Source organism: Gavia stellata, chromosome 2 (genome assembly GCF_030936135.1).
Source record: "Gavia stellata isolate bGavSte3 chromosome 2, bGavSte3.hap2, whole genome shotgun sequence".
Lineage (NCBI taxonomy): Eukaryota > Metazoa > Chordata > Aves > Gaviiformes > Gaviidae > Gavia > Gavia stellata.
Window position 1 is genome coordinate 96,009,555 of NC_082595.1, and position 20,783 is coordinate 96,030,337.

The following is a 20,783-nucleotide window of genomic DNA, read 5'->3' on the forward strand; positions in this document are numbered from 1 at the left end:
AAAACCTGTGGATGAGAACCTAAGAAACAAAATGGTAAATAGTAATTCAATTCCATTTTACTGTCTAACTTTCTTCTGTAGATGTGCTTTCTCCAGCACCACCGCCTCCAGTGGCAAAGACAGCCAGCATTATAGAAGCTTTGAACCAGCAATCTAAACAGCAACCAGCTCCTCCACAAACTAAGCCAACCCCACCACCACTACCCCCACAACCTCCTAGTAGAATCTCTCAAAGAAAGCCTATTCCTGGGTAACTGATGTCATTTTAGTATTTAATATACTTCATAATTATTAGTAACTTTTCAATTTTATGGTGTATAATATGCAAGTCATCTATAAAGCATGCATACTTTTGCCAATGATGTGTTCTAGAGTACGTGAATGAACAGAAGGCAGACACTATGGGAGCAGATTGCAGTAAAAACGAGACAGCCTAGTGATTTAAGATTGTATGGCGTGTAGAATATCTACAGAACGCTTAGCTGCCATGGAAATAAGAAGCCACAAAGAATAATCCATTTCTAATTCTCATCTAATAACAAAGAAAGGGTAACGGGATCGTATGTCTGATTGTGCCATTTATTGTTCACATGCTTTGCGTAGGTTCAGTTCCATTCAATGTTTTCATTCATGGCAGGAGTAGAGAGACCTGGAACAGAAAATACCATTTTTAAATTTGCAGGAAACAAAGTTAGGAGGGACAGGTGTACTGGAAAACAGGTTTATAACCAAAGCAGCCTTGAGAAACTGGAGTAGTAGTCAAGGGAGAAGAGGGGTGTCATTCAGTAAGCAACACTTAGTACTTAAGAACAATCAACTACAAAAATGAAGCATGGAGAACAGCAGAGTATGGTTAAGCAAAAGTCCTTAAGAGAAGGATCTGCAAGGACATACTGAATCATAGGTAAAAGTAAGTCAGACGACTCATGCTGTTGTGGAAGAGGCAAAGAGAAATAGTATTGTTTGATTATAGCCTGCAAACTATATGAATTAATCCTTCCAATTGATTCAACATCAGTAATGCCTCAGCTGGACTACTGTGTGCAGTTTTGGGTATTGATGCCTCAGATGGACTACTGTGTTCAGTTTTGGGTATTGCACTAAAATAAAGATACAAAATAGTGAGGCAGAAACCAGGGGAGATCAATAAAGTAATGAGAAGTCTAGAAAATACCACCTGTGAGAAAATTTTGGAAGAAATAAGATTCTCTTATATTTTTTTTTTAAATGAAATTGTAGCATAGATACACATCTTCAAATATGTACAAAGTGTTGGGTTATGCCATTCCTTTTTACATCTCATGATGGCTCTAAAAAAGACAACTTTTGTTTAAGTTGTGGCAAGAATAATTTAGTTAGACACTAGGGAAAGCTTTCCGAAAGTAAGCATAGGGAAATACCATAGTAACTTGTCTGGGAAGTTTTTGGATTCTCTGACACTGAAAATTTGGCAGAGTACAGCCTATATAAACTTAGATAGTTATAAGATACAGAGACATGTATATGAGTATGTGAGATAAATAATGTATATGGTTGATCCTTTGTGAATGAAAGAGGTAAACAACCTTTGACCTTTGAGCTCCCTTTCTACTCCTTTGATTGCATATACCATACTAAGTAAAAGGGAGAATCAACTTGCTGGAGCTTGCTATAATGTACAGACTAATATGGATATATAATTTTAACAAAGAATTTTAAAATAGCAGTGAAAGGAACTTCAGAATTTAGGAAAAGAAAATCTGCTCTACACAAATTGCAGTAATTGAACCTATATTGTTATTCTGCCTTACATTTTTAAATTAAGTGCAACTTATGATTGGTGTAGTCAAAAATATGGAGGCAAAGTAGTATTTTTTAAAAGCAAAATAGCTGTCACCAGAATATACTGATGACATGACAAGAATTTTATAATTTGGAAAATACTCTGTATTGTTGTGTTCCAAGTTCTTGTTTGTTTCTTAAATGGATGAATTTCTAACTTCCTGCACAGGACTGAGAAGTCATCTGGCTTAACTAACAAAGGGCACTCCAGAGGACTTGGGTCTCTACAACAAACTGGTAATTGTGGTTTAGAGATTTATTTTGTTGTAATTAAGCTATAACAGCCTAAGGGAGAGTGGGTTGGTTTTTTTAATTTACCTTGCACGTGTGAATACAGTCATTACCAGCATTCTTGTTGTTTCTTTTCTTGACTGTTTAGGTCCTGATGCTTCAAGCTCTTTTTGCATGTACAGATTTATGGGCCAATTAATGTAAATAATGGGGCCATGTAATAAGAAACAGAATCACAGAATGGTTGAGGTTGGGAGGGACATCTGAAGGTTATATGGCCCAACCCCTCTTCTCAAGCAGGACCATCCAGAGCCAGTTGCCCAAGACCGTGTCCAGGTGGCTTTTGAGTATGTCCAAGGATGGTGACTTCACAGCCTCCCTGGGCAACCTGTGCCGGTGCTCAGTCACCCTCACAGTAACAAAGTGTTTCCTGATGTTCATGTGGGACCTCTTGAGTTTCGGTTTGTGCCCATTGCCTCTGGTCCTGCTTTCCAGCTGGGTGGCCACCAGCATATATTGGTGCATAGGCTTGTGTGTCCCCAGCTGCAGGACTTTGCACTTCCTTGCTCCAGGTTTTCCCCTGGTCTCTGGGACCTGGGATTCCTGAAGACCAGTCTTGCTAGTAAAGACTGAGGGAAAGAAGGCATTCAGTACCTCAGCCTTTTCCATGTCCTGTGTAACCAGATCCCCCATCTCGTTGAGCAATGGGCCCACGTTTTCCCTAATTTTCCTTTTGTTACCTATGTATTTACAGAAGCACTTATGTTGTCTTTGACATCCCTTGCCAGATTCAATTCCAGTTGGGCTTTAGCTTTCCTAACTTCACCTACACCCCACTCGAACAAAGAATGCATTATGAAGACTTTAGTTAGTTTACTCTCTAGTTTGTATGTGTCATAAACAAGGTAACAGATACACATTTTAGAATAGAAAAATGTGTTTCTAGTTTGAAAATCTAAAGCTCATATAGTGTCATTTTTAATTAAATTGCAAATTGATAGTGCTCTTTTCATGAAAATGAACAGAGTTCATTTTTCAGAGTTCATTATTCATTCTGCTTTTTGCATTGCTCAAAGTAACTACTACTTTGGGACATTACAATAACGTCATCTCAATAAAACGTTGAAAGCAAAGTTTGTGTGGATTCTGTGGTGGTTGTAGTGGAATTTCTCCTACCCAGTTTCCCTTTGCACTGTGTATATTATGTTCATTGGTTCTTACTGTGATTCTTTTTTATTTCCCCTTGACAAACCCAAGAAGAATTTGCTAATGACTATCTGCCGTCTGTGTCAGGAGTGTCCTGTGAAGGATACAGCATCTTGATAATGATGGTCTTTACTAGGAAAGAAGGGTTCTAAAAGCCCACAGTCTGTAATGAGATATTTGGGATATTTGGTTCTGCTCTCATCTATTTTATAGGCTTTTTTCTCTTTTAGCATATCTGCAGTATTAAAGGTCTTAGCTCTTTGGGAAAAGAGGCCTTTTTTGTAAGGAAAAGGATAGAAAAATTCTGTTCAGTTATTTAGAGAGAACCATTAGAAAATAAATACTCATGGGATATAAAATCATTTGTATCCTTTAAAGAATAATTAATTTGGTTTCAATTTGTATCATCACTCTTACTTTTTTTAAAGCATGCCTAAAATTTACTTGTTTTACTTACCTTAGCAGCAGGAGAGTCGTCTTCTGTGTGCGAAATTCCAGTAACGCAAACTGGTTCTACAACAAATACTTTGGCACAGATCCAGCCACCAGCACCAATGCCAAGGAAATCACAAATAGTAAGTAGACAATCTGGGGTTTGATTTTATTAAAATTTCCGTATTCTGTCAAACACGCTGTTGACATAATAGCATATCCTGTTATGGAGAAGGTGTGAGAATGATGAAAAATACAAAGTCTGTATCCAGTCTTAAATATGTGCATGACTTGTACTAAATATTTATGAAAACTTTTCTTTTCTTGCATTTCCTATATGATAGTATGTGTTTTTAAATTTAAAAAAAAGCCAACAACAAAAAACAAGAGAAACCAAAGAAAAGAAGTATGGATTCTTTGCATGTATCCAAATGTGACTGGCACAATCCATAGAATGTATGGTTTGACTTACTGAAGTTAGGTAAGCTTGGTGAGTGAGTCACTTGTACATCATATGTAACTTCATTCTTAAACTTCAGGGAAGTAATAAGGGAGCTTTTGTGCTTACTTTTGTAATGGAAGTAGATACAGTCACAGTTGTTCATATAGGTAGATCAAATGGCTTCAGACAAGACTAGTAGGAGTCAAGCTCAAAACAAAAGAAATTGGTTCTTTGTGCAGTTGGTTCTCTTTGCACCTCTTTGTCATGTATTCACTGGATGACAGGAGAGAAATCTCTTGGTAAATACGCAGAAACCACATCTGACTTGAGACATCCCCAACCAGAAGGTGGTTGAAGGGTGACGGGGAAGGCTGGAAGTGTCGTGCTGGAAGTATTGTATATTCTACTTCTGCACCCTCCCCCAGCCTTACAGTGACTGTTAGAAAAGAGGTACTGGATTTAGATGAACTCTTGATCGAGGACTCTTGATCAGGTTGTGTGGCCTTTTTATACTCTTATTTATTATTTATAATCTAGGACCATGAATGATAACACACATATTAGTGTCAACGCCTGTATTCTTATACTGGTGTAGGTAAAGGGATGTACTTCTAGATGTCAGCTGAGCTGTTACATTACGTGTAGTTCAGCTGGGTCTTTGGTCCTTGCTCCAAATTTGTGTTGCTCTTTTGTATGATAGACATAAAACGTCCATATGCTTGTTCATTACAGTATTTCTCTGCAGTAAGCAAATCACGATATAGAGAGTCCATGCTTTCTGAGATGCTCTGTGTGACTAGGTCTGGGCTGTTCCATGCTTTACATTCTGTGTAGGACCGTGGTTCAGTAGGTAAATAATAAACTGAGAGGTAGGAGACGTGCTGTTCCTGGCTCTGTTATTGTCTTATTAATGGGCTGCAACAAAAAGACCTGCCTTCTTCAACCCTCTGTCTCTCTCCCTTCATCCATTTTTCCTTAACCATGTCTACTGAAATATTAACTTTCCAGGACAGATTTGAGTGTGTTTGTTTGCGTAGCCTTGCACTTTTGTTTTGAGCTCTTAGAACTCCTATTAGCTGTTTCTCATCTGGAGTTCATCTTGCATTAGTTGGGAGTATAAAATCTTGTTTTCTTACCTCCCCCACTCTTGTTCAACCAAGTTACTGTCTGTCTTGCATTAAATAACTTTCACATTTTAAGCCACAATAAAATTAAATGGTCTGATTAGTGTAAAATGGAATATCTACCCCTTTTGCTTACATGCACCAATGGAAATTGCCACATTTACTCTGTGAAGCTGTTGGACCCTGATGACAGTTTCTGTTGTGTGTTCTGGCATTCAGGTGTGAGCACTGGCTACATCCTTTCAACACATCTGTCAGTTCTGAAACAGCTCCTTACCTGGCTTTCTGTATAAATTAAGGTTGTAGTTCTCTATGTTCTTCTCTCCTTCTTTATTTTATGAGACAAATTGCTTTACTTATGAGTGAATGGGGTATCCTTGCTGGTTTTTAGGAACAGTCACAGTGTCTCCACAATTTAATATTAATTGTACATAATATGAAGAACAAATCTGACTCTCCAGATGTCTCTAGGGCTTCAGTAGGGTGAATTTTGTGAGACTGAGAAAATCAGCTGGATTATTTTCTTCTGCCATAGGACAGAGAAGTAAGCGAAACCTGGCTCAGAGAGTGTGTGCTACTTAAGGTGCTTTAGCTAAGTCAGTCTAGCAAAAGCATCTTAGCTGAGATTTAGTCAAGGGCTCCTCAGCTAAAGAGCTTGAGCTAGATCACTCTAGCTAAAGTACTTTGGCTAAATCGCCCCATTTAGCCTTGTACTCCAGCCTTTTTTGCTTAGTCTTTGCCCTGCCAGAGAATCCAGAGGCCAGCCAAGATTTAGGAAATGATTGCAGAAGTGTTCCTTGAGTAAAGAAAAGAGAGATCTAGTTGTACATGCACATGTAGCCAGTGGCTTTTCTCCTGTACAGTGCATTTATTTGCCCAGTTGCCTGTTTTCAGATGGGAATTCCTGATGCATCTTTTTTTTTTCCCCCCCCAATGTATATTTTAGATTTTTGAAACCATATTGTAGATACATGGGAAGCTTTCCTGGAATATTTTAGTCTTCCGAGAATAGGATGTATTTTAATTTCCTTGCCTTGTAAAGAACAAGAAATATCTGTAATTACTGCACTTTGAAGTTAGTAATTATATCACTGTTGTACTGATGTGAAGCTTTTCCCTCTTAACCTAAAAGGTGGTTGTGGTTCAGACTGTAACTTGACTGAAATGGAGCATCTGGCAAAATTGCTATGATGCAGTGCAAGGCTGCCAGCTCACAGGGGTGTGCCCCACAGATAGAGCCTAAGGGTATGCCTGGTCTGGGCAGGTCAGGTTTTTTTATACTAAAATGCAAATGGATGCTTACAGAGGAGCATAACAATCACGCTACCTCCCTCCTTCCCCATCCACATCCATCTTTTTCTGCATGGCACTCAGCTCTAACAAAGTGCATATTAAGAGGCTGTTGGGCAGTACTGTCCACAGCAGAGCATTTTGCTGCTGCAGAGAAGTAGACTTGTGGATGGAGTCTCTTCTCCCCTCACAAGCTTCCTGCTTCATGGCTGACCTAACTAGAGACTGGGACCAGTCCCTGGGGGACTCCAGGATGGTGATGAGACCTTCTTTTCCTTATCCCATCTGGAGCCTCTGTCCCAAGCACCTACTGCATTAACAGACATCTCTTGACCTAAATGGCACTTACAGCACTGCTCTGGCATCTTAGGATAGAAAGGAGAGATTTTTGCTAGCTATGGCTGGGCAAACTGTGGAGAAAAGTGGACTCAAGGTAGAAAGCTTATGCTCTGCCTCCAGGTCCTGTGCCTCTCCACTTCTTGCATGGAAACACTATGTAGGTAGCATTATTGTTGGTCTGCAATAGAGAATGAGGAGGCTGAAAACAAATGCAGCAGCAAGCTGTGTTGCACTGGGAGAGGTGTGAGATTAGGGTAGTGGATACTGTGATACCAGAGCAAAACAATTTTGGCATCACTTCAAATAGAACACAACTAGGATTGGAGTTCCACTGCAATATTGGAATATTGTGACTCCTTACTAAACTTTCCTACTGGAAGAGTTGACAAACCACTCCTGTGGCTTGCAGTCCTCAAAGCACTACAGAGAGGCAGAGGATGTTTCGGAGGGTTTGTACACTGCTGAAATGTGTTTAGCAAATTAAGAAGGGGTGTATTGGCAGGTGGCCTTGGCCTCTTTCTGATAATGCTGCTGCTGTGTAGCACTTGATCTTGATCACCCCATCTTCTGAATAAAATCATACTTGCTGCAGTGATGTAGATCTCTGAAGAGAGGTTTGGATAAGCCAAAATGGAAGATTGTAAGGGAAACCTGGCCCACATTGGTGGCACAGTGGGTCCAAAAGGCTTTGAATGCTGCCGAATTCAGCCTGAAGCATGAGCACCCACCATAAAAGATGTAACTGAACTCTAACCTATGAAACATAATGGTTGGAAGCAGTTCTGAAGCTTTATTTAGATCAACTCCAAGTCTATTCTGGCTCTTCCATGCTGTATTAACATTTACTTATTTTTATATTTCAGTCAAAAACTAAACCCAAGAGAGTAAAAGCAATTTACAACTGTGTAGCAGATAACCCAGATGAGCTAACTTTTTCAGAGGGAGATATTATTGTAGTTGATGGTGAGGAAGATCAGGAGTGGTGGGTGAGTATTTTGCATTTTCCATCAATGTACCTTGAAAGAAATAAATGAAATCTAGAGGTTGCCACTGACTTCAGAAGATCCCCTGTTGCGTTTCCAAATAACAAGAAAAGTTTCATCTCACAGAAACCTGATTCCAGAAATTTCTTGTGTACAGAAATCAAACTTCAGATAAGTTTTTGGCTTTTCTCATTCAAAAAAACCCCAAACAACTGATTACTAGGGTTCACAGTATACAGGGGACATGGTCTCTGTGATTCAAGAAATTCTTGGGGGAATGTCAGCAGTTAAAGAATCTGCTACTATTTCATCTTCCTTGAAGATGCTGTGTGGTGGGCCTCAGAAGACAGCTTTGTATTGCCCTAATTCTTCCGCTGACTGAGATTGAGAAATGGTCTATTTGAGCTGGGAAACCATCTCAACTATTTACACTCCAGAGCCTCATCAACTAAAGCAAAGTCTTAGGAAATTGTTATGCATGAAAACAGTTGACTTACTCTGTTAGCTAGCAAAGAATAGAACTTCAAATTGCATCTAAAGTGACAAGAATGCTGTGTAAACACAAATAGATTCATGTAAACCCCAGAACTGTTGAAACTTGATCCATCCTTTTACTTTTCAGTGATTGTTAAGAGGGGGAAGCAGAAGCAACTTAACAGAGGCAGAATATGGGCTGCCAGCCATTGCAGAATGCACTGAAATGAAATGATGTAAGCAGTGGTAATGCATTAAGAGGTGTTACTTTCAAAGAACTGGATAAAACAGAATTTGGAAAAAAAAAATGTCTGTAGCTGAGTAACAAATGCACTTCTAGGACTGAATTTTCTGATAATGTTTCTCTTTCACAAAAGAAAAAAACCACTGCAGAAAAGATGTAGGGAGAGGCTTGTACTACACGCAGGAAGGTCACTGGTATTCATTTTGGTGATACTGAAATGCCTTTTTGAGATTAACTTGAAAAATATCTGGACTCTTTCAGATTGGTCATATTGATGGAGATCCCAGTCGGAAAGGAGCTTTCCCTGTCTCATTTGTGCACTTTATTGTTGACTAAATTGCTACTGATAAGTGGAGACATTTCTCATTTCCAGCAGTCATAGAAATAAGTTTTGCTCTATTTCATTTCATCTACCTATCTGCAGACACCTTGCCAGAGCACTGCCCAAGTCCTAGGTACTGTAGCTTACTTTTTTATTGCCATCGTTCTGATTTTGGGACTTTTAAAACTTTTTTCTATGTGGAAACTTCTCATAAGCAGTTTACACTTCAAAAAACCCCAACTCTTCCTGTATTTTTCGAGGTGAACTGAAAAGCTTTAACAATCAAAATCCATGTAAGTGTGTGAACATCACAACTTTATGAATGTTTTTTCAATCAATTCACTCTAATTTTATTCTCCCTTTTGTACTATAACAATACCACAGTTCAGTGTTGCTTCCCCGGTCAAAGAAATTGTGTGCATCTAATGGGGCAGTGAATTAATCCAATTCTCGATACCATTTGAAGTGTTGGAACCAAAACATGCAAGCTGCTGCGTAGTTCTAAATTGGACTCATTCAGTATCTTGCCATGCTGGCTGTCATCCAGGATGTCAACTATTACGGGAGAAATTATTTTAAGCGGGTGTCTTTGGCCAGGTAAAAGTGAAAAAGTATTTCAGTTTACCACAAGAGAAACTTCTTTCTTTCAGAATGGATGTAGATATTTGCTTAAAGTTATCTGAAATCTGTGTTAGTCGTTGAACTTTCTGGTTCTGATTTTGTGAGCTTGAGACTGTTTCATTTTTCTATGCTGCACGTGTGTAGAACCTGTTTTTTGAATGTTCTTCATGTATGTTACATCCATTTTGGTCATTTAATGTGACTACTGCTGGTTAACTAAACTATGGCAATATTGACAAGTTAATACATTTAACTCAAGGATATGAAAACTGCACTTCCTGAAATGTACTTAACCATGATGATGGATTGCAGAGCATTTCTTACGCTTGTCTCATTATAGTGTTTAGACTTTGGTTTTAAGTTCTTGAATTTTCTTAAATCATCCAGCAATGTTTTCACACAGGGAATGCGTTTGGTGGAACACTTAGATAATTATCCTTGGTCAATAAGGTATCACCTCACAAGTACACTACGTTATGTTCTGCTTTATAAAATTTGTGTGCCACTACCTTGCAAACAATGATAGTTTGCTAACTCACTCTGTATTTATATAATATACCCACAAATATGGTAGCTACACTGTTGTTAAAATTTGTTTTACTAATTTGTGAACAAAGGCTAGGCCATGGATGGTTCCCAGTAGGTTGATGGAATACAAAACACCACTACAAATCTGGCATCATTTTGATGCTTGTATATTGTGAAATTGTACCATCTTTTGCTTATGCTACAGGAAACAACTGATGGCATAGGATAAGAAAAATCAATGTCTAGGTCACATTGGCTTTGATCACGTTTCGTGAACATTGTATCTCTAGATTTATCAAGAGAACTTTGAATTTCTGACAAACGGTGTTTAAATTGGCCATTTCATATTGAACAGAATGGAAAATGGGCCACGACCATACATGCTTATTTGGAGAAAAATCACATTGCGTTAGTGCTGGAAGAGCAACACTGATCTTGCCTTGTATCGCCTTTCCTAAATGGTACAGTTGGTTGATAGCCTCTCCAACGTGTGGGTACAGCCAAGTATATGCATAACTTTAATTTCCTAGATGCTGTTGCTGCAGTGTAAATGGGGAACAAACTGGAATGTTTCAAGATATTTTTGTTGCAAGTTGAAGCTAATTAGTCCGTATTTTCAAAGTTCCCAGTAAAACAATAGAGTAATAGTTTAGCACTACAGTTTTATTCACTTACTGATATGTTCAGTTTGCAACACTATTTTGTATGTTTCTATCCCTGATAGAGTCTAGAGAGTAAATGGGCATATTATTTTGCACAGATCTCCTAATGTACAGTATTTTTAACACAGAATCTTATAGTGTATGTAACAACTCGTAAAGTTAAATAATGATGCAAATTTTCCTTGAGTTCTGCTAGAAGAGGAATACACTTTAAAACGTCACAACCTTGTTCACTGGTCACTTAGGAACTAGGAAACTTGTAGAATACAACTTAATAGCACTAACAGTGCAGACAGATAAAATCTTGAGGACCAATAAAGAGCAGCTAAGCAAAATTTATCCCTAGATTTTCAATGTTTCTCCAAGTTTGCTCCTCTGGCAGAGGAAAAAGAAATTCTAGAGCCTGTAGATAACTATTTATAATATAAAATTAAGAATTTTAAGTCCAAAATTTTGGCATATTTCATACAACTTTCAAATCTGATTAAAATGATGATTCAAAAAACCTGTTAATAGACAGACTATTAGGTTGCTGTGTTAACTGTTTAAAAAGGAGCAAGTGACACTTAAAATGCAGCTTAGAATGCTATGAGATGTATAATATTCAATTCAGTTGTTTTTATTTTGTTTAGTTGCAGAGCAACTGTATATATTGTATAACCTAAAATCAACTCTTATTTTCAATGTCCTGGATGCAGTGATTTATAATTAGAGCATGATTAATAAATTTTACTCTTGTTAACCAGTCAAATGTCTGGAAAAATAAAACTACTTTTAAAATCACTGGCTACTTCTCTTCTGTTACTCTGCATTGCTTAAGCAAGATTGTTCTTTTTAGTGTGTAAAACAAGAAATACAAACACGTAGCACTTGAGCAAAATCAATGTAAATCTTGTGGATTTAGTCAAACATCAAAACTGTGTAGACAGCATACCTAAGATTAAATTAGAGGTGTAAAGCACCACATATTAGCACTTTGCTCTTGCTGTTTTGTTCTAATGTATCTATGTTAAGCAGAACGGAAATCTGTATTAACATTTTCAGACAAAGAGATAGAAGCAAGTGTCAGTTTTATTTTACATTTCTACAATATTGACATTAATATACAAAACACGATTTAGGAAAAAAAATAATGTTAAGTATAAAATTCTGTATTGTCCTGGAAACTGAAGATGGAATCATTTCTTCAAGTCATGTTGGGGAATGACAAAGTACCATGTGCAAGGTTGCATGGCTCTTCTTTGCACAGCAAGTCTTTTCTAGGTTTGTGTGTAGCTACAGCCAGTCTGTGGTATCGCACAGGAGCCCCATTTCCTCCTCACACAAAGGTCTCTTGTACTACGCAGTCACGTGCTGCTGAAGAAAATCAGGACTTCTCTGACATTAAAACTGAATCAAAGGCTGTAGATAACACTTTGCAAATAGCTTGTGCTTGTTCCTAAAAGAATCCAAACAGGCACATTAACACTTTCTGAAGAACTTCTAAACGTCTCAAAATCCATTTAAAGCAGAATGTGACCTTTATCATTCTTTTGGCAGAGACATGCAAAATGGAGTAGCACAAGTGAGATTTAATTTGATTTCCGTGGTCTGCAATGACATGTGGGAAGCTGTTTTAAATGAGCTCTTTTGAAACAAGTCAGAGTTGTTAGCTTTCATCATAGCACGACACTAGCATCCAGGAAGTCAGTTCATGTGTTCCCCCAGTGCTGCTAAGGGTGTGTGTCATATTACAGTATCTTGACAATGAAATCTTCCACTCTTAAGAGATCACTTCCCTTGCTTATAAATATGAATGCATGCTCTATTACCAGACTTGTTACGCAATCCTTCCCTGCTCTGTCCGATCTTAAGAGGTTTGGTTTTGAAAACACAAACGGAGGATTGTCCTTAGCAGCTACGATAGCACTCTTCAGATCGCAAAGAGCTTTGTCAGGCCAATTTTCATTAGCAATTTTAGGGAATGTAGGTATTTTTCCTCAAAGCTGTTCAAATGCAGTCAGCAGGGCTTTTCTCCCCTCCTCAGCCAGGGCACATTTACACTCTTTTTAATTGAGCAATCCCCCTTCTGTCAAAAAGCCTTCACAAAGGCCTTGGGTTTTAGAATTTCCCTTTACAATCAAAATACTGATACCTAAATTAAATACTGTAAACATAAACTCTTACCAAACTATTGCACTGATATACCCAGAGGCTGCATTCTTCAGAGGCTGCATCTGTTGTCTTCAAAGCCAGTAAACTTTTTCCTGCTCCCAGACCATCATCATAGCAGACCATCCGTACAATTAAATAGAGAGCATGCCTATGTAACACATCCTGAAACCATGTGGCAAATAAAAGTTACTCTGGAACAGTGCAACAGCTATTTCAGTTTTCCACCTGTTTTGATTCTCTCTCTTACAAAAGAATACTTCAGATTTATTTACAGAAGAAAAGTATTCCTTGGTAAAATGATGATTTTTTAATTGAGACTTTAGTCAAGATTTAAAAAATACATGGTGGTTTAACAATTTTAACTTTAATTTTTGCTTCTAGTTTAGAATTGCATTTGTATGTCGACAATATTCCTGGCCTACAAAAGCATGCCTTCGTTTCCCTCCTATCCTCACTCACCCGCTGTGAGTAGGTACACTCTGTACCTACCTCTGGCATAGAGGTAACTTAAAACAACTTTTTACTTTCCCAGTATTTTTCCAGACAATCCCCAGTGTCAATTCCAGGAAGGGTACACAAGAGAAACTGTTCCCAGAAAAGGGTATGGACAAGGCTAGTTGCTTTGGGGTGGAGGGGGGGTAGCCATGTGGATGTAGCCAGGCCACTTGTGGCCTGGGCCTTGACTCTTCCAGAGAGCTAGTCTGGGAGACTTCTACTCTCCACTGCAGTTGCAGGGTTTCACCATAGTCTCAACAGTTCTGATCTTAGCCATTCCAAAAAGGGATTGGTTGATGTCATCCAGTACAAGGTCTCTGCAGACCTTTCTTCTCAAGCTATCCTACCCACCTAATAATATTCATCTGCTTTATTCCAGTCATACCACCTCTAGGGTCTTACAAATTCAAGACAGCTCTTTCTATGTTCATGGCATCAAACACCTTGTCCCTATCAGTAGCTGAAGGATGAAAAGAAATATCCACTGTGATACAGAAGCTGTAGAAGGGAGAGCCTTCTACCAGAGCTCGTAAGATCCCCTTGCTGAAAAACATCTCCATCCCTGACACTCACTCTGCAATCACTCACAATTATTCATACCATCACCAACTATCATACCACACTGAAGGCAGCTGGAGCCGATGCGGAACTTACTGGATCAACCCTCCAGTCTCTGTATGAAAGATGCCAAGATTTGCCTCCAAATTACTTGTAACTAACTTTCTAGAGTTACTTGCTTGGAACTTGCTACAGTACTAATGTGCACGTGGATTATCACTAAAAGAGGGAGGATAGAATTCCCCTGTAAATTCATCCGATATTTGGCTATGAGGGGATTCTACATTTGAGAGAGAAATGAGATGGCAGATGGACGAAGTGTGTGATACATGTATATACATATATATAATGTACAGATACACGCAAATGGAGTATGAAGGCGGCCAAAGCTTCCGTGTGACTTCTGTAAATACTTCACCTTTGGTTTCTAGTGGTTGCATCCACAAACAATGGAAATGTATGAATGAATTACATATCTGTACATATTTCAGTCACTAATGAAATAATTTCTCAAACGTTGGCTGAAATCCATGGGGAAAAATTTTGTATCTTTCAGTCAATTCTCTTTTTGGCATCTGAAATAAATAGCTGCCTATTCACCTGCAAAGGTATCTACAAATCACAGAACTCTCACCTTTTCCCTAAAGTCATAAAAGACTGGATTCTTTTTATGAATGCAGAGAAAACCTTTCCATCTTGTAATTCTATGAAAGAGTTAGATGGACTAACACACTAAAGGACAGATTAAATGTCAACAGTGACACAGATGCAAAAAGCCAGAATTTGGGAAACAGAATGCAATGCAGTAAAATGCAACTGCAAGCTAGCTTAATTACAGAAGGCTTTATCAGCTTGTGCATGCTTTCAGCTTGAAGCCAGAAGAATGTTGGATAAAAGTCTTAAAGTTACCTATTTGATCTTTATCAAAGTACAAAGGAATTTAAATAATAGTGGAACCTATGCTCTTAGTGAGAATTAAGAATTTAGGAGGACAGCAAAAACAGAACCCAAAAGAATTCAGAGTCTGAGTAACAACTACTACACTTCTTCCCAGGCATTAGAAACAAGTGTTTTATTTTCTGAACGGATTTTTTGGCTCTCTTCAGAGTATGCAGCTATTGAGCAATGCTATTCACCATCCTCATACTTGAGGCTTTTATGAAGAGGCATTGCTGGGTTGTTGATGGATCATGACTTCATAAGGCCAAGTATTTATGGTATCTGGGGCGCTGAGGGCAACCAGAAGGAAACCACATGACTCCAACACAAAGCTACACAAAGGCAACTGGAGGGCCCTGGGGAAGAGACCAGATTTTTCTTTTTAGCAAAAAAGCTACTTGAAGTGTGCTAAAGGAAAAGAAACTACATGTAGGAAATGATGCAATCAAGAAATAGACTTTATCAATAAAGCAGAATCATGAGCCTTTAATGCTGGAGTGAACTCCCACTCTTGGAGTAGGAGTGCAAGGCTGGAACTTTAAAGAGGAAGACAACTCAGGTATTCTGGAAAAAAACATCCTTTGTTTTTTCCTCTCCACAATAGCATCAACAGAAATTGCATTACTAACTCAGGCTGAGGAACCTATGGTCTTGGCCACCACAGTCATGCTACTTTTCAATGTGAGAGGATGGCAGGACAGCCACAGAGAAAGGAAGATGCGCCCAAAGAGCATAAAGGCTTGCTTGCCTATTGTCTGGTGCTCTGTCTCAAAAGGAATGGATTCTTGGCATAAATCCAACCAATCCAACCAGGAAAATATAGAGACCTGAGGAGGTATGACATGAAGCAGTGCTGCTGTGAAAGCTTTTTTTGTTTGTTTGTTTTACTTCTGCTTAAAGCCAGAAGTGACATTTTGGTCACACAGATCATCTAGGAGAGAAATGAATAAAAGCACTTTTCAACTCTCACCAAAAAGACAGTTTGTTGTGAATCACTTACATACTGATCAGATGTTGAAACTTTAATGCCGTATTTGGAAACTCCCATAATAAACTCCTCTTCACCTGGAACAAAAGGTAACTTTCCATCTTGCTTTGGAGGGAAACAAACAAAAGCCTTTAGTGCAGACAGGAGAACATGAACAACGAAGATACAGATACAAAACAGAAAATGCGTTTATGTGTACTTCAGTCCACTGCATCAGCAACATCACTAACCCTGCCCATATCTTGCTGTGTGGAGTTTGCTTGCCACTCTTCACTCATCCAATCCCTTAACTTTATGTGAAATATATTCAGGGAGGTTTAGACTTGACATTAGGAAACATTTCTTTACTGAGAGGGTGGTCAAACATCAGAACAGGCTTCCTAGAGAGGTGGTCAATGCCCCAAGCCTGTCAGTGTTTAGGAGGCAGTTGGACAAGGCCCTTAATAACATGCTTTAACTTTTGGTCAGCCCTGAAATGGTCAGGCAGTTGGACTCGATGATCACTGTAGGTCCCTTCTAACTGAAATAGTCTAGTCTAGTCTAGTCTACGTATTACATGATTCCAGAAAGGAATTTATCATCTCAGGGGGCAGTTTGGCCCTGTGGTCAGATCAGATGGGCTGAAAAATAATGCATGCTCCGTCGTGCTACACTGACCCTGGGTGATCTATGCTCCACACTGGCAGCGATTTTGTTATTTGGCTGTAAAAATAGTTTTAGCATATATTCAGATACTTGTAATGTCAAGTTGCTGTAAGATAAACAGACATTCTGTGCTTTCAAAGATACAAACGATCAACTACCTAATGAGAACAACCAGTTACAGATTTCAGTACAAAAATAAGTACAGGCAACCACAGTTGGGCAAGGATGACCCAAATATTATTCAGGTTCTTTGGTCACAGGTTCATCTGTGATTGTAAGCAGAAACTTGACGTTTTCCTCTACGGGAAAACTTCTACACTACTGAAGAAACACGGAGGAGATATTCTTTCCCAGATACTAATCCTAACAGTGCTGAAGATAATATAACAACTTTCATTTCGGAATCTTGTTTAGTAGTGACTCACAAAAAGGGCCTTCGCTCTGAGTCTGCTTCTTCAGAACGGCTTTTTGGGTGCATCTTCTCCAGTTACTCAATAGGATGGAATTGAGTGTGACAGCTTTTGAGATTCATAGCTTAATGTTTTTTCAAGTAAGCTACGTTATTCTAGGAAGTCTAAAATTTACAACAACATGATAATATGAAAGAAATACACCTAAGCTTAAGATGGTCTGACGTTGGTATTGTCTTTTGTAACCCACTTACCTGTGCAACGTCTATGTAATTTATCAAGTCCAATGGCCCTTCGAGACTTTTGCTCTCATTATACTTCAATTTTTCAATGGCACCAACATATTTAACTCTGAATTCTGCACATGTATCAGAATTACTATTGCTTTGTCCTGCAACAGAATAAAACAAAGCAATTCTGAAGAATTCCAGAACAGTAATGCTATTCTAATTGGCGTTAATGGGGCTAACTTACTAAATTCCGTAATTTTTGCAGACTTTCATCAAACACTTAACTTTACCACAGTATATTAACTCCTCTCTTTAATGAACTGTCCTGGATTGATTCAGAACAGCCCTTAGTAAAGGCAACAGTTTCATATGAATCCATGATATAGCATTGTTTATACGAATTCAAATTTGGAGTTAACAACCTTAAATCAGAAAACGTAGAAAAGCTGGTTCTACTTTTATATGTATATTTTTTAAATGAACTGTTTGGTCCAACAGTGATGCGCTGTGATCTGGTGAGCAAGAACAAGTAAAATCAAATTTTATTTCCATTATTTCAGTGCAAATGTAAACTTATAAAAGCAGGAAGCATAGCTTCCAGAAAGTTATACCAGATTTATACTGTGTAACAGACTGGTAACACAACTAAGTTTTTCTTACTCAGACACTTTACTTCGAAAACAGCGACTTAATCCTAGATTAATAATTAATAATACTATAGAAGCCTAGAACTATGCGTGCATTAGTCAACAGGATAACAGATTCACTCACTATTATTAAAAATAGATATTTTAACCTTTTCCATTTTCTGCTTTTTTATACGAACACACATAAAGTTAATCCTGCTCCATACAGATCTGCTCAAACTCTGATTACATACCTGAACTTTTCGTGGAGTCTGTATCTAGACTAGCCACAGTACTAGACCTGGAAAGTCCCCCAAGACTGGAATCTACAGACTAATAAAAAAATTAGCATAATCAGAAAGTTACTGAGAACATATTAACAATTCACTTTTAGATGCCCTGCCTCAAGTCTTTTTTTTTTAATAAAATAGTGTTTATGTTCTAATTACTTAAGCAGCACTGCAAAATGAGGAGAAAAAAACAACATCTACTTCTTCCCTGAAGTTACCTTTCTGCCTCAATGTAGATTAGACTGATATAAATTCAGCAGGAACCCTTGAGAAGTCCACAGATATTTTCAAAGAAGGAGGAAATAAAAGAAAAAGAGAAAATGAACCTTAAGGTTATGTCCAGACTTTTCTGGTACTGCATCTTAACTTGAAGAAATTGACAACTACATGCTTGTCACCAATGCTTGAAATAACATAGCAGTGCAAGGGAAGTGAAACGGCACCTTGGAAAATCCAGAATATTCAACCTATCAGACAAAATGGACACATTATTCAAAATGAAGAATACTTTTTAGAGATACTGAGTAACCAACTAGTACTGAAGAATAAACTCATTCATGGTACCTAGCACCAGGTACCTTCTTAAAGACAATATTTACCACTACAGAACAAACATACTGCTTTTTCTTCCAAACCCTACTATGTGCTGCCAGAAACTCTTGTGTTTGTGGGCTTCACTATGGAGGCAATCAAGCATTCATCTCGGAAAACAAGGGCTTTATAATGGATAGGGTTTTTTAACTCTCATAACACAATCTGAGAAATAGTAGAAGTAGAAAGTTCTCCTTCTGGAATGTGGCATTTTATGGAAATCACACCCTATCATCAGTGCAAGCGAACCACTGAACTGTCAACTTGTAACAAACGGAAGTGCTTCCATAAACAGAAAATATACCAAATTCAGCTTACCTTGCTTTTAGTACTGATTTCACTGCTTTGTGAACTGCTGCTGCTGTGTCGTTTTTTTCCTTTTCTAAACATTTTTTCATAATTGGATCAAGGAAGATCTTCTAGGTAGGAAAAATAAAAATTAAAGCTGTCATATCATCAAGGGAAGGAGTTCCTGGCAAAGACCAGACTGACTGTGTCCAAAGTGGACAAAAACTGGAAACTTGTTAAGGACTCTGAGAACGGGAGTAGGAATGTCCCTCTGGTGCTCTTCATGTGTGACTGGGGAAAGTCCCTCAAGCTCTCTGCTAAAGCTTCCCTATCCTTCTGATTCATCAAAGAAAATGCTGCTACCTACTTTACAGACTGTTGCAAAGGTCAGTTTCTAATGCGTATAAAGATTTAGATTTAGAAACAAGACAAAATTCAAAATTTATATTCCTACTTAAAAGCATTACATTGTCATTACAAATAATCTAAGTGCCCTACAAAGTGCATCCAATGCAATCCCTGCTCCAAAGATTATGCTCTCATTAAAAAAAAAAAAAAAAAAAAAACACCCTACTTCTGAAGAACTACTGATTTTAATACTTCTAGGAGCAGCCATTACTACTTAATGTTCCTGAAAATTAAAGCAAGAAGCATGTTACATTTACTGCCTTAAAACCGAGTAACTAGGAGTTCTGAGAGTATTCCAGAAGCTTTTCTCCTGTATCTGCCCAACTACTTCAATTGCTTCACTTAACATTTGGCCAGCCAGGGTCACGAAGCAGAAAGCTGGCTCCCAGTCAGGGAGTGCTGAAATCCTATTTCTCAGCTTCAGAGAAGAATATTTTAATTACAAAGCTTCAGAAATTTTGAGCAGGTGGAAGAGGACAAAGGAGGAAGACAGCCTCTTGAAGACAGCTCACACTGCAGAAAATAACGGAAGATGCACAAGGAGGAGCTTAGATGTGTGATGCAGTGCTGGATTACGGTCCCCAAACTGCTGCTGTGTTTGTCATTAAACAAACACTTGGTCCCTAGCAGACCAAAAGCCACCCTCAGCGACAAGTGGTGCAGCAAGGCATCGCGGTACCCAGCACACCCACGTCCCTCTGGGCTCCTTCCAGCCACCAGCATGGATCTAGCAGCCCCTCCTTCAGCGCAGCAGCTGCTAGAACACGGGCAAATTTGCCGATTCTGCCGGTAGCCTCTGAGGAAGGCACAACTTAATATACACTACTTTACAAGCTTTTTTAATACATTAGATGATTAAGAAGCTCTTAGCAGCTCCTTGCTTAGCACACGCATTTTCTGCGGTGCATCTTTTCCACTAGGGATGCAGGAAGCATCGCGTCCTGCCTCCGGCCCCGGGTCCTGCGGCGGGGTGAGCACGGAGAAGCCAGGCCGGGCAGCACCGCGTCCCGCGTTATCCTTTTCTTCCTGTTTCTACCCCTAGCCCCAAATGATAACCTGATAAACGATAAAACGGCAAACCCGCTTCCTACGGAAAGGCGAGAGGCGGAGCCCGCGGTGGCCGCCGCGGGGGGAAGGCGGGAGCGCGGCACCTGTCACAGCGGGCGGCACCCAGCGGCGGTTTGGCTCCCCCAGCCGAGGGCAGACCGACCCTCTGCAGCCCCCCCGCCCCCGCCTCGCCTCAGCCCCTTCCTCCCAGCACCGCTGCCGGGACCTCCGCGACCTCAACACCCGAGTGAGCACCTCACCCAGCACCGCCCGGGCCCCGCTCGCCGCCGGCGGCCAGCGCCTCACCTCAGCCCGTGGCCCCCACGCACGCTTCCACTTCCGGGTCGCTCCGCCCCGCAGGCGCATGCGCGGCACGGCACGGCGCGGAGGAAGCG

The 20,783-nt window shown here is 39.4% G+C and overlaps 2 protein-coding genes across 3 annotated transcripts in view; one reads left to right on the plus strand and one right to left on the minus strand.

The window, feature by feature from the left end:
- The window catches only part of ASAP2 (ArfGAP with SH3 domain, ankyrin repeat and PH domain 2), a 98,820-nt gene extending 87,326 nt beyond the window's left edge, over positions 1-11,494 (plus strand). The window contains exons 24-28 of one of the 2 annotated variants that reach the window (XM_059829828.1): positions 82-250; positions 1,991-2,067; positions 3,778-3,833; positions 7,749-7,871; positions 8,848-11,494. In XM_059829828.1, the coding sequence (XP_059685811.1) occupies positions 82-250; positions 1,991-2,067; positions 3,778-3,833; positions 7,749-7,871; positions 8,848-8,922 (500 nt within the window). In that variant the 3' untranslated portion in view covers positions 8,923-11,494. Of the gene's footprint in view, positions 1-81; positions 251-1,990; positions 2,068-3,720; positions 3,834-7,748; positions 7,872-8,847 lie in introns of both variants that reach the window. The other variant, XM_059829820.1, reaches the window with a different exon arrangement.
- Positions 11,495-11,789: 295 nt separating this feature from the next.
- Positions 11,790-20,675, minus strand: ITGB1BP1 (integrin subunit beta 1 binding protein 1). The gene is made up of 7 exons (XM_059831978.1): positions 20,649-20,675; positions 18,964-19,064; positions 18,019-18,097; positions 17,163-17,299; positions 15,866-15,958; positions 12,886-13,035; positions 11,790-12,157 (listed from the first exon to the last, which is right to left on the minus strand). The coding sequence occupies exons 2-7, from the start codon at positions 19,033-19,035 to the stop codon at positions 12,086-12,088; spliced, it is 603 nt and encodes a 200-aa protein (XP_059687961.1). The 5' UTR covers positions 19,036-19,064; positions 20,649-20,675; the 3' UTR covers positions 11,790-12,085.
- Between the last annotated feature and the right edge of the window lie 108 nt (positions 20,676-20,783).